This window comes from Astyanax mexicanus, chromosome 21, assembly GCF_023375975.1.
Source record: "Astyanax mexicanus isolate ESR-SI-001 chromosome 21, AstMex3_surface, whole genome shotgun sequence".
Taxonomy (NCBI): Eukaryota; Metazoa; Chordata; class Actinopteri; order Characiformes; family Acestrorhamphidae; genus Astyanax; species Astyanax mexicanus.
The window spans coordinates 18,923,615-18,937,455 of record NC_064428.1 but is presented as its reverse complement, the minus strand read 5'-3'; the positions used below and the strand labels follow the sequence as shown (position 1 = coordinate 18,937,455).

The following is a 13,841-nucleotide window of genomic DNA, read 5'->3' as shown; positions in this document are numbered from 1 at the left end:
GGGAGGTCTCAAAACAATTAATAATACAGTGATTAGAACCAATCACACTAAGGAGAGGTCTCAAAACAAATAATAAAACAGTGATAAGAACCAAACACACTATGGTGAGGTCTCAAAACAAACAATAATATTTGATTAGAACCAATCACACTAAAAGGAGGTCTCAAACAAACAACAATACAGGGATCAGAACCAATCACAGTCAGGGGGTGTTTTACAACTAATAATGTGGTGATAAGCCATAATTCATAGTCATTGGAAGGTCTCTGAACAAATACTACTGTAATTAGAACCAATCACAATAAGAGGATGTTTCAAAACAAACAATAATACTATAATTAAAACCCATCACACTAAGCAGAGGTCTAAAAAAAAACAATAATACATTGATTAGAACCAATCACTCTAAAAGGAGGTCTCAGACCAAACAATAGACAATGATTAGAACAAATCACACAAAGGGGATGTCTCAGAACAAACAATAGTACAATGATTAGGACCAATCACACTAAGGGGAGGGCTCAGAACAAATTTTGTGGTACTCTGGACCGATTACAGTAAGGAAGAGGTCTAAGAACAAATTATGTGGTGATTACAATTAACAGGTAGGTCTTAGCACAAACAATGCATTGGGAGGCCTCAAAATAAGGATTTCTAATTAGCCACAAGAACATACTTATTTATACTTAAACTTCAATGTCATTTATCACATCTGTATCAAATTAACCACATAAGCAAGGATGTAAATAAATTACTAGAATAAAATGTGTTGGATTTAATTGGTTTGAATAATGTCTTGTTTATTTTCGCTCTGGTCAGAATTTTGTAAGCAGCCCTCAGGTAAAGTGAACAGAGCTCTCAGCTCTGTGGAGATGCACGTTTGAGATGCCTTACCTGTACAGTGGATGTTGTCATGCAAGTAGTATCCATCCTCACACATGCAGCGGAAACTTCCAGGCAAGTTATAGCACTTCTGATTACAACCAGCACGAACGTCTGGATCTTCACATTCATTAATGTCTGTTAAAAAATGACAAAACAAAACCAATTATACCTGCAAATAATCACTGAATCTATACAACAGCTGTAGAGACTAGCAAACCAAGACTATGTTTAGGGATGCACTGAATATTCGACAACCGAAAATTATTTGTCTGAAAATGGCAAAGCAGTGAACATACCAAACGATTTATACCGAATAATGTCTAGTCTAATTTATTCACAGTAATACTGCACTATTTTATTGTCATTGTGAGACATTTTGCTACTGATATATTTATAAAACAATATCCAGTGTAAAATGGATTTGGGGTGTAGTAAAACATGGTAATAATTGCAAACTTTTGTTGAATAGCCCACCTCCATTCACCCCCAGCGTTCAGAAAAACAGCTTAAAATGCTAGTGACAGGCGTATTCTATGGTATTGCCCATGCCAAAAAATGACTATTTTTACAGATTTACAGATTATTTTTAGATTTTTAAGCATAATTAGGCTTTGTCTATGTATTGTACACAAATAGAAATATCCTATAAATTAATATAAATAAAATTAAACCATAATAAAAAATACTGAGATCAGAAAAAAATGATTAATGTCAAGTCAATATATTAAGCGGTACATTGATATTGCGATTATCACTTCAGGCACCAAACAAAATGTTTCATTCAGTTCACCCTTGCTACGATCCATTTTAGACAAATCCATTAATCCAAAATGAAATTGAACTGATAACCACAGTGTGTGTACCCACCTTCTTCACAGCGAGGTCCTCTCCACCCAGGTTTGCACACACATTTGTAAGTGCCATGACCGTCAATGCAGCGTTCATACCCTTCCTTATGACATGGCAGCGGCAGGCACTGGTTACTGATCTCTGCAGAAAGACCACCAACATCAGGCCAACAGAAGACCACACACCTTTTTGCAAGAAGAAAAGTTAAGAGTATCTCAGCTTGCACATCAGCATGAGGCCTACGCTCTTTCAATGTTCTACAGAATACAACTATTAGACCACTATATAGACTAGTACACAAGCATTTCAGCTGTTTTTCTGAGCTTGACTACACGCTGATAGTTGTTGACAGACAAAGGGGACACACTGAGATAGAGTACGTCTTGCTGTATGCTATGATATGTGTATCAGGTAAATATTGGCCGGCCATGATGCCAACAGACACAGCAACCAACCTCTGTAGTGTTGGAGCAGTTTAGCCACTATGCTAACAGACATGCTAACAGGCTGTTAGACGGAGTGGGTCTTGGTTGCTGTGATATGTATATCATGTCTGTAGGTTATTCTAAACCTGCATTATGAAGCCTAGAATATCTGGTCAGCTGCAATACTAACAGTGTGTCTCAGCCACGATGATAACAGATAGCAGCACAACGCAATATTGTTAATTAATTGGTGGTATTAAAACTGTGCTTTTTAATACCAACCCATTCCCACTAAAACGTTATTGTTATTGTTGAGTATTATATTATTACTTATATTAACCCTATTTAACCTAACTTCTGGTTATAAATATACTGTATACTGACATGCCAAAAGATGTGGTTCAGCCAGACCTCTTCCTGCACCAGTTTTCACCAGTTGTAAATTAATATTTAAAAAAATCCTTTTGCAAAGCTCAGTTTATTTCCATTGCTACTTTTTTCAGTTGTAATCTGTTAAGCATTAAATAGTTTGGTAAATACTACCCCTGCTTTTTTATAATATGTGATTTTTTTTTAATGTTTTTTACAATTTTCTTTTGTAACGTTTATTTTTTTGTACACTACTAAAATTAGTTTTTTTCTGTTTTTAGTTAATGTATTTTCCTATAAGGCCTTGGCCAACTTGCAAATGTTTGTACACTGGAATTTGAATAAAGAGATTAAATGGGGGGGGTTAAAAAAACTTTTGACTGAGAGTGTATATATATATATATCCTACAAGATTTTTTTGTATAATTGTTTAAATTAGAATCTTAGTTAATTACAATTTATTTACGTTTTTTTGTATCTAAATAAACTACTACATTTTAAGAATTTAATTAAAAAATGCCTTTATTTGCTCTTCAAATTAATAGAATATTTTATAGTTGCCAAAATGCAAAGACTATTGTCAAAATATTGCAAAAAAAAAAAAACTTGAAATATTGAGATATTATTTCAAGTCCATATCACCACCCCTAGTCAGAACTGATACTGAGACAGTATTGGTATGATGCTATATATAAGTATAAATGCAGGATCTACATAACCTTGTACGCAGGTGCGAAGGTCCTGAGGAATTCCAGGATCTGAAGGATGTGCATTTGGGTTGGTGATGCCCACACGATGGGAGCCCAGGCACACTAAGAACACAAAGAAACATTTATTAAAGTTTCAATAAAAGCACCCAGTCATGTCAGTCATGGTGATGTTAATGCCCTGATCAGTGGAACCCTTGTGCTAATATTTCTCTTCAGTCCTGCAACAGCATGTTACCCCAGGATACTGACAATAACCTGAGGGTAGATCTGTCTGCAGACAAATTAAAATAAATAATAATCTTGCAATTACTTTAGAAAGTGGTGCAACACAGAACTTTGGCTGGAGATATGGTGAGATTTAGCATTACACTATAAGGCTACCTCCTCTTTGAAATATTTAGATACACATATGTCAGTAAGTAATAGTGGAGTAAATAAAGAGTAAATTATGACATGTAAGAATAATGATTATTATGATTATATTTTGTAGTTGACTAATCTGTCGATTATTTGTTCAATGAGTAGTTTAGTCGATTAGTCAAGGATTAATTCTGCCATGCCCTCCATCCCTTCCTAGCTTTTCTTTATTGCTATATGCTATTTAAAAAGCATCAAAATTGCCCTTATATAATAGTAAAAAAAGGTGTATTCTGAACACTATTATTAATGTCTCCCTCCCAAAAAACAGAGCTAACAGCACTTAAAAAATGAACCAAGATCTTAATTATGTTTAATCACAGATTTGTTGTTGTGTGACATTTTGTAGTTCATTTATTTAAGATATTTATTTAAATGGAAATCATTTATACGGATATTTAGTACTTGTTTATTTTATGAAAAAAAAATTGATTTCGAGGTTTGTTTCAATAATAAAAAAAATGATTTCAAAAAATCTTAAGGGACAACTTGGATGCCTTTTTTTTCCAGATTAAGACTCTGTATGACTCTGGACTCTGGGAAAAAAACGTGATTGGGACATTAAACACATTACTAAATGAGACATATCTATAAAAATGGCCTATGCGCCAAGACATGCTGCAGTAGAAGAGTGTACTGACTAATGCTGCACTCACAGCAGAGCTGTATGAGAGTGAAATGAGAGTAAATGTAAACAGGACTTTCCAGAGAACATCTGATGCAACAGCACTGCCAGTAGTAGGCTGAACATAACGAGGGTAAGGATCAGGAGTTCTTCGCTCCAGGCCTGCAGGGCCATTGCCCTTTACAGTGCTCCAACTCAACCTCTTTATGATGAGTTAGATCACACGTACTGAGCAGGGAAGGATACAGAAAACTCTGCAGCATCGGCCACCATAATTTGTTTCTGAAATAGATCAATAGATTCTGTAGGATTTTCCTTACTTTTGTTTCAAGTGACCCACACTTTTGTCAATGATTTTGAGCCTGGCGAAACAATGGATCCTATTCTTGATGTATATTAAAAGAAAATCTCTTGTGTGAAATGGACTTTGGGTGTATTAAAACGTGATAAAAAGTACTTACCTTTGTTAAATAGCCCACCTCCGCTCTCCCACAGCTTTCTGAGATCCAGTATTTTGTGCACTTCAGAATGCTGGGGGTGAACGGAGATGGGCTATCCGGAGTAAGTTGGTACTCGTTATCATGTTTCACAAAAACCCAACTTAATTTCACACTAGATCCTTCAATGAGATTTCTCAGTTGTTTGTGGAATTCCAGGTCTCAGGCTATCTTTTTCTTAAAAAGAATCGTTCAATGCTGCCACCAGCAGCGGCTAAAAGTTTTGGTATGACTATTTACAATATTCAAAATTAAAGTATATGAACAGTAGCAGCTACATAAATCAGATGCACAAGAGGAAATCTGTGTATACATTTCTTTACTGTTTATGTGCCTGCGAAATGTGTTTATTTATTTATTAACATTTTTCTTTGCAACCTATTTAAAATTAATCAAATGTTAGAGAGCACTGTAGCGTTGACACAGTAGTGGTAAAGAACATTAAGATATCTCTTCAGTATTAGAGAATGTTACTCAGAAAATACTTAAAAAATTAGGAACTTAGAAGAACATCTTACTTACCTACATACTTCGGGTAAAAGTATTCCTAAAATTAAAAAAACAAAACAAAAACATTAAATGTATCTCCATTTTTGCTGTTTTTAACATTATTTAAATCAGGCAGTTTTTTTTTTTGTTGTACACTGTATCAAAATGTAATCATAATTTGACAAATAGTATTGTTATTGTTATTGATTACAAGTTGCCATTATAGAGATACAAACAGTAACAGTAACAATATGTTCAGAATCAAATATGTACTAGGGCTGTGTATTGGTAAGAACTTGGTGATACAGTTATGATTCAATATATATTGTAGCAATATATTGCGATTCTTTAAATCAAATTTTGGGAACAATGCCATCATATACTGTATAATAGTATCATAGTATCATGTATCATAAATCATATTTATATAATTTTACTAAAACAAAGTATAAATTTTTCATGCAAACAGTGGGATCTAACAACAGAGTGCGTTCACACTAACCGGAAACCATTCACTTCCTATGCAAGTACACGATTTGTAGCCATGATTTTCTGACAAGCAGTAAGCGACGGGGCAACATGCAACACGTGAATTTGAGATTTTTGCAACTTTATGCAAATAAATTGATGCAACATTCTATACAGATTGACCCAACTCATTTTGAACCATTTAGCACCTGCTATTTTTGTTTGGACCCAACTAAAAAGTCTAAAAGTCTGGAGAGATTTAATGTCTGGTCCAATAACAGAATTCTAGCAGTAAATAACCTCTATCTTGACAACAGCTTTGCATCCTTCTACCAATTGATGAATAAGTTTAATATCTCTAAATCACATTTTTTTAGATACTTATACACACAAAGCTTCGTAGCCTCACAATTTATTCAATTGATTAGTTATCATCTGTGTCCCTCTATGTTATTGTTAGATTCTATTCTCAAAATAGGGACAAATTCTAAACTAAATATCCATAGACTATATTAACTTCTCACTACATATAATCTGTTTAATTTAGACAATCTTAAAATTAGGCGGAAAGAGGACCTAGGCATTTAATTTCCAGAAGAACTATGGCAGAAAACTATTCAGAGAGCGCACAGGTCTTCCATCTGTCAATAACACTTTGTGGTGTAACCTAAAGTAAGTAAAGTTAGATTGTTTAGAATTAAACCAAATGTGTACCCTACATGTGACAGATGCAAACAAGATCCAGCAAATCTACTCCACATGTTCTGGTCATGTCCAAAAGTATATTGGTTTTGGCAATTCATTTTTGATGCTCTTTCTGAACTTCTGGGAGTAGCACTGGAGTATTCACCTTATATTTCACTGTTTGGCCTCCTGACATGACATTCACTTTATGTTGCCATAAACATAACATGCTTGCTTTCTGTACTCTGCTAGTCAGACGACTCATTGTTTAAGTGAAAAGACCCTAGTCCGTGGATGTTTGCCTACTGGATTAGAGAAGTAATGCAGCATGTTAAACTGGAGAAAATAAGATACTCTCTTCAAAGGTCAGTACAATTTGGCACCCATTCTTATATGGAAGCTGGAAACATGACCTGCTAAATTTAGATGTAGAATATTCAGTATGTAATTACTTCAAAATTAATATGTACTTTATTATTATATTGTGTATAAATCATATAAATATGTATATATTTTATACATATATATACATATCCATAGATCGCTCTGGAAAAAATAAGAGAACAAATGATGAGTTTCTTTGATTTCACCAAATTGAAAACCTCTAGAATATAATCAAGAGGAAGATGTATGATCCCAAGCCACTGAACCAAGCTGAACTGTTTGCACCAGGAGTAACATAAAGTTATCCAAAAACAGTGTGTAAGACTGGTGGAGGAGAACATGCAAAGATGCATATAAACTGTGATTGTTTTCTTTGCATTATTTGAAAGCTCTGCATCTTTTTTGTTATTTCAGCCATTTCTGATTTTATACAAATAAATGCTCTAAATGACGATATTTTAATTTGAAATTTGGGAGAAATGTTGTCCGTAGTTTATAGAATAAAACAACAATGTTCAATTTACTCAAACATATACCTATATTTTTTGTGCTACATTTTTATAAAGCTTTTTTTTATGTGGGTTGGATTAAAGGGCATATGACTTTGATAAAAATAAAGTCTGGACCAAAAAAGGTACTGTAGATAAGAAAGAATCCTTAAAAAGACTGGATTAGACATGTCCAAATAGCCCTGTGTAAATCATATCTATTACTATTTTCGTGTCATCATAATTGGAAAAAAAATATTCAAACCACCTCAGCCTTACATTTAGCCTAATGTAAATGTTGCATTAGTCTCCTGATAGTGTGTATACATTCAATGTGCACTTAGAAACTTAAAAGAAAGTCACTTACTGTCTCAGGGTTGTTCTCGAAGATCTCCCTTGCCTCTTCTTTATTACACAATTCTTCAATGCACTCTCTCTCCAAGTTGCCTTTCTTGCTCTCTTCAAACATGGAGTTTGCTCGCCGGTGCCGCGTCAGAAACTCGGATGCCTTGTTCTGTGCCAGGACTAAACAAAATCACAGAAATGTTTGTCATATGCAAAAGTATTCAGTCATCCATACAAATCATTAAACACAAATCATTTTGTGAAACGGGTTTATATGGCTAAGCAGCTGCATCCTAACCTTACATCACCAAGCACAATGCAAAGTGTTGGATGCAGTGATGTAAAGCATGCCAGCACAGAACAGTGGAGACGTGTTTTCTGGAGTGAGGAACCACGCTTTTCTGTTTGGGAATCCGACCAGTGCATCTGGGTACTTGTCTGATTACATTGTGCCAAGTGTAAAGTTTGGTAAAGGGGGAATTATGATGTGGGGTTGTTTTTTAGAAGTTGCGTTTGGTCTCTTCATTCCAGCCTTGCAGGAACAGTTTGGCCAAGTTCCTTTCTGTTCCAACATAACTGCACTCCAGTCCACAAAGCAAGGTCCATAAAGACACTGATGAACGAGTTTGATGTGAAAGACCTTGACTTCTTTGCTTGACCTGAACCCAATAAAACACCTTTGGGATAAATTAGAGCAAAAACTGTGAGCCTACAGGACCTGAGTTTGGGACCACCATGCTAGAAAATGAAGTGATGTATCAAAAACTGGAATAGCCCTGAGTAGTTGAATAAAGCATTAGATCATGGAAACAATAAAAATGTGGGAAAGTCATATTCCAGGACCACCCAGTGTTCCAAAGCACAAGATTCAGCACAAATAGGACTTGATCTTAAGAGAACAAAAACATTTTTTTTTACAAACCTGGTCCTGGAACCTTCCAGTCCTGCAATCACTTGTTCTACATTCTCCAAACACACCTGATTTAACTAATCAATTTATTATTAAAATTCCTGTCCGAATCAAAGTGGGTATGTTGTAGCATCTTCACTTGAAATTAAGTGAAGATAAGGCAACTGACAACTGTACTGTGCACTTTCAATGTTCTCAGTGTCTCGTTTTAAATGTCAGGGCCCTTGGAAATCCACCAATAAAGCGTGGAGCTACTATGAGCTTGTTAATGGCACAAAAAAGTGATTTCCCTGGATGGGAAATGCAATACCCCTATCACTAGCATTAAGGCACCATGTGGCCTCGGTTGCTCGGTCCTGCCGCTTTGCGCTCTATAACATCCGAAAAATTAGACCGTTCTTGACGCAACAGGCCACCCAACTCCTGGTGCAAGCGGTCGTCATCTCACGCCTCGACTTCTGCAATGCCCTGCTAACTGGCCTCCCGTCCTGTGTAGTAAAACCACTCCAGATGATCCAGAACGCAGCAGCACGTCTGGTCTTCAACCAGCCAAAACGGGCACATGTCACCCCGCTGCTCATTGAGCTCCATTGGCTACCAGTTGATGCTCGCATCAAATTCAAAGCTCTTACAATCGCCTACAAGGTGATGACAGAACAGGCTCCTTCCTACCTGCACTCGCTCCTGAAGGCTTACGCTACCTCCCGGCCGCTGCGCTCCTCCAGTGAACGTCGCCTCGCTTTGCCAAAAACTCACACAAAGCAATCCAGACTGTTCTCATACAGAGTTCCCCAATGGTGGAACAAACTACCTTCCACTACCAGATCAGGAGAATCTCTCGCTATTAGGGATGCAAATGATTAATCGACTTTAGATTAATTGTCGATCAAGAGGTTGCTCGAACAAAATGTATTACTCGCGATTAATCGCTAGAGGGCGCTACTGTAGTAACTTGAACAGAGCGTGAGAACGAGAGGTGAACACGACTCGCGAGAGACCAGGGTTGAAAACCAAATGAAGCGGGCGAAAATAAGTGCGGTGTGGGACCATTTCAACAATGTTAATTTAGGCAAAGAAGTCAAATGTTCTCTGTGTAATTCGGTATTGAAATACAACAGTTCCACTAGCTCACTCAGTTATCATTTGAACACCGTCACAGTTTCACTGAGAGCGCGAGCGTGTGATGAGAGAAGGGCGGAGGACATTACAGAGAGGATATGCAGCATGATCAAGAGAGATTTGATGCCAATCTAGACAGTTGACGGTACAGGGTTTCAGGATCTCTTTGCATTGAGGATTGTTGAGGATTTCCTAATTAATAGCCTGGATGCAGTTTCTTCATAATCTATAGGCTCAATAATAATCTGTTTGCCTCTCTATTTAATTTCTTCTATTCTTTTTTTTTTTTTAATATGTCTAATGGTACAAAAACGCAAAAACTGAGCCAGTCCTTAATTTATTTCTTTTTTTAAATTAAAGAATGTATTTTCTTATACCATAAAAAGTCTGATTTCTTTTCCTAATGCATAATTACTTGAGGAATATATAATATAATATAATACAATATAATTATCATAATATCATATATACTTTTTGAGCTCAGTGTTTTAACTATTTAGCTGGTATTTTTAAAGGCCCTATTGAAACACTAAAATTCAGGTAAAAACGCCGCTTATCAATTAATCGAAAGTCGATCGATAAGATCAATCAACTAATGATTAACGAATTAATCGATAATTTGCATCCCTACTCGCTATCTTTAAGAAACTCCTGAAGACAGAGCTCTTCAAAGAGCACTTAGACTCTTAAACACCTCTAACACACTAACTACTTCTATCCTCATTTCCTTCTTCCTCTCCTTCACTCCTCTATCCTATTATTCCCCTTTGTCCTCCTTTTATCCCTATCCAAAGATGTTTTACCTTTAAACTTATTTTACATTGTACTCAACTATTGTAAGCCGCTTTGGACAAAAGCGTCTGCCAAATGTAATGTAATGTAATGTAATGTAAAAGTGCTATATTCCAGAATGTTGGGGGTGAACAAAGGTGGGCTATTCGTCAAAAGTTTGTACTCGTTTTCATGTATCACTACACCACGAGTCTATTTCACATCGGATTTCTCCTTTAATAATAATATTAATTTATTTTTTGCAGTAGCATATTTATTTATTCATTTATTTATTTATTTTTACAAATTTCGATGTCTTTATAATATCGCCACAAATACTGCTATCCTATAAATACCCTGACATATTGTGATTAGTGTGGGACAAAATATTGATTTTGCGATATATTGTATTGTTTTTGTTTGTGATATATAATTGATATTTACTGTCCAATATCAGTGATTTTATTGAAACAAAGGTGCTCTAAACTTCCTAAGGCTACATACACATTACCAGGCAGAAATGACTCAAATCTGATTTTTTTTGCTCAATGTGGCTCAGATCTGATTTTTTTTAGTTATTTTGTGCTGTTAGCCAATCAGAGGCGATATGTTTGCATGCATGAATATTCATGAGCAAGAATCCTGTCTTCCTTCAGAGACCAAAGATAAAATAGAAATACCAGAGCACTTTAGATCACAAAAACAGCTCACATGGCATTCATTCATACTAGATAGCACAACTAGACATTTTAAAATGAATGAAAAACGATGGAGTGGGACCTTTAAGTATCGTAGAGAATCGTTTTTTTGCGATATTAGGAGTATCGCGGTACCTGCAGACCGTGCTGGAGGCTAGAACAGCAGATCAGAGGGTAAAATGAGGGCTGAATCAGTTTTTAAAGAACTGAATGGAGCTGAAGTGCAGCTCGCCCGCAGGTTTAACCGGATTAAGAGCGGACACTGAGTGCGCCAGCGGTTTTTACGTAGCTCGGGGGATTTATCTCACCACGTGCTGGAGTCCACTGAGCGAAAACACGTCCCTGCAGGGAGTTTGTACCTGTTTAACACGCTGTTAGTCTAAAGCGCGCGCTCTCACTGATCGATCAGATTCATCGATCTGCTACTCTAAACACGGCGCTGCCAAATAGTTTAATAGTGACGTAGTTCAGGATCTAACTAACCATAACTGTGATTCAGATTTAAGCCCACAGCCCTCAGTAAACTCAGTAATCGGGTGTGTGGGACCGAGTGAGCAGCTCCCGCGCCCGCTATCCGCTGTCTGAGTGAGAGCAGCGTAAAGTCCGGGTAAATAAATAAAGCCTGGCGGTAATGAATACTTACAGCGGTGGGCATCGCACACAGTCCAGACCAGCAGGAGGCTGGCCAGCGCCGCCGCTCTCTCCCCCCTCATGTTCAGGCCTGAACCGCGGGCTCGGAGGGGCTTATGTCGCTGCTGGCTGAGTTTCTGGCCGGTGGGAGAACTTTTTATTCCCCTCACAGGAGTTTTTTTTCGCTGCTTCAGCGAGGAGGTGCTGGGAGAGCGCCAACAGGCCAACAACCCGAGCGGCCAGAGAGGGCGCTGTTCCCCCGCCGCGCTCTGCTCTCCTCACCGCCTCACAGCAACCCTGCAGTCAGCCAGGTAAACCTGCACACCAACGACCCTCAGCTTAGCTCTGTTTACCTGTAACAAAACTCTGTTTACCTGTACCAACCCTCTCTATACCTCGGTTTACCTGGAACTGCCCCTGTTCAGCTCTGTTTACCTGTAACAACCCACTCTATACCTCTGTTTACCTGGAACAACCCTCTGTTTACGTGTCCCAATCCTCTCTATTCCCTTTGTTTACCTGTAACAACCTTCTGTTCACCTGTATCAATCCTCTCTATACCTCTGTTTACCTGTAACAACCCTCTCTATACCTCTGTTTACCTGTAACAGCCCTCTCTATACCTCTGTTTACCTGTAACTGCCCCTGTTCAGCTCTGTTTACCTGTAATAAACCTCTGTTCACCTGTATCAATCCTCTCTATTCCCTTTGTTTACCTGTAACCACCCTCTGTTTACCTGTATCAATCCTCTCTATACTTCTGTTTATCTGTAACAGCTTTCTCTATACCCGTTTACCTGTAACCACCCTCTGTTTACCTGTAACAACCCTCTCTATACCTCTGTTTACCTGTAACAGCCCTCTCTATACCTCTGTTTACCTGTAACTGCCCCTGTTCAGCTCTGTTTACCTGTAATAAACCTCTGTTCACCTGTATCAATCCTCTCTATTCCCTTTGTTTACCTGTAACCACCCTCTGTTTACCTGTATCAATCCTCTCTATACTTCTGTTTACCTGTAACAGCTTTCTCTATACCCGTTTACCTGTAACCACCCTCTGTTTACCTGTAACAACCCTCTCTATACCTCTGTTTACCTGTAACATCCCGCTCTATACATCTGTTTACCTGTAACAACCCTCTCTATACCTCTGTTTACCTGTAACATCCCGCTCTATACCTCTGTTTACCTTTAACAACCCTCTCTATACCTCTGTTTACCTGAACCTGCCCATGTTCACCTCTGTTTACCTGTAACAACCCTCTCTATACCTCTGTTTACCTGGAACTGTCCCTGTTCACCTCTGTTTACCTGTATCAATCCTCTCTATACCCCTGTTTACCTGTAACCACCCTCTGTTTACCTGTAACAGCTTTCTCTATACCCGTTTACCTGTAACCACCCTCTGTTTACGTGTAACAACCCTCTCTATACCTCTGTTTATCTGTGACATCCCGCTCTATACCTCTGTTTACCTGTAACAACCCTCTGTTCACCTGTAACAACTCTCTCTATACCTCTGTTTACCTGTAACAACCCTCTCTATACCTCTGTTTACCTGAACCTGCCCATGTTCACCTCTGTTTACCTGTAACAACCCTCTCTATACCTCTATTTACCTGGAACTGCCCCTGTTCACCTCTGTTTACCTGTAACAACCCTCTGTTTACCTGTAACTGCCTTCTGTTTACCTGTAACTGCCTTCTATTATACCTTACCTTATATTTGTTCTTTCATTATTCAAGTCTTAAATTGTTAATTAATATTAATTATGATGTCCTTTAAGCTTGCATATTTTCTCTGTTTATCTATGGTAAATAAATATTGTTTTTAATTTTCATTAGATTCTTGTCTGTTGTAAATACTCAAGTACATTACAATGATGGCAATTTTAATGTCCAATAATATTTTCTCTGTAAATATTTTAGTGTATAACTAAGAATTTATTAGACTATTTTTAAGCATAGACATTCTAGCAGTGATTTAAATCACCTGCATAAAAATTTTGAAATGTGTTTTGTTTTTTTTTTTCAAAAAGATTTGAACCTAAGAAATGACCAGTAAGCATAAGTACACAA

The 13,841-nt window shown here is 37.3% G+C and overlaps 1 protein-coding gene across 1 annotated transcript in view; it reads right to left on the bottom strand.

The window, feature by feature from the left end:
* pros1 (protein S) overlaps positions 1-11,903 on the bottom strand; it is a 33,024-nt gene extending 21,121 nt beyond the window's left edge. Inside the window, exons 1-6 of the mRNA XM_007237406.4 lie at positions 11,777-11,903; positions 7,658-7,815; positions 5,300-5,324; positions 3,248-3,340; positions 1,753-1,875; positions 895-1,020 (exon numbers count right to left, since the gene is read on the bottom strand). Of these exons, the coding sequence (XP_007237468.3) occupies positions 895-1,020; positions 1,753-1,875; positions 3,248-3,340; positions 5,300-5,324; positions 7,658-7,815; positions 11,777-11,846 (595 nt within the window). The 5' untranslated portion in view covers positions 11,847-11,903. The remainder of the gene's footprint in view (positions 1-894; positions 1,021-1,752; positions 1,876-3,247; positions 3,341-5,299; positions 5,325-7,657; positions 7,816-11,776) is intronic.
* Between the last annotated feature and the right edge of the window lie 1,938 nt (positions 11,904-13,841).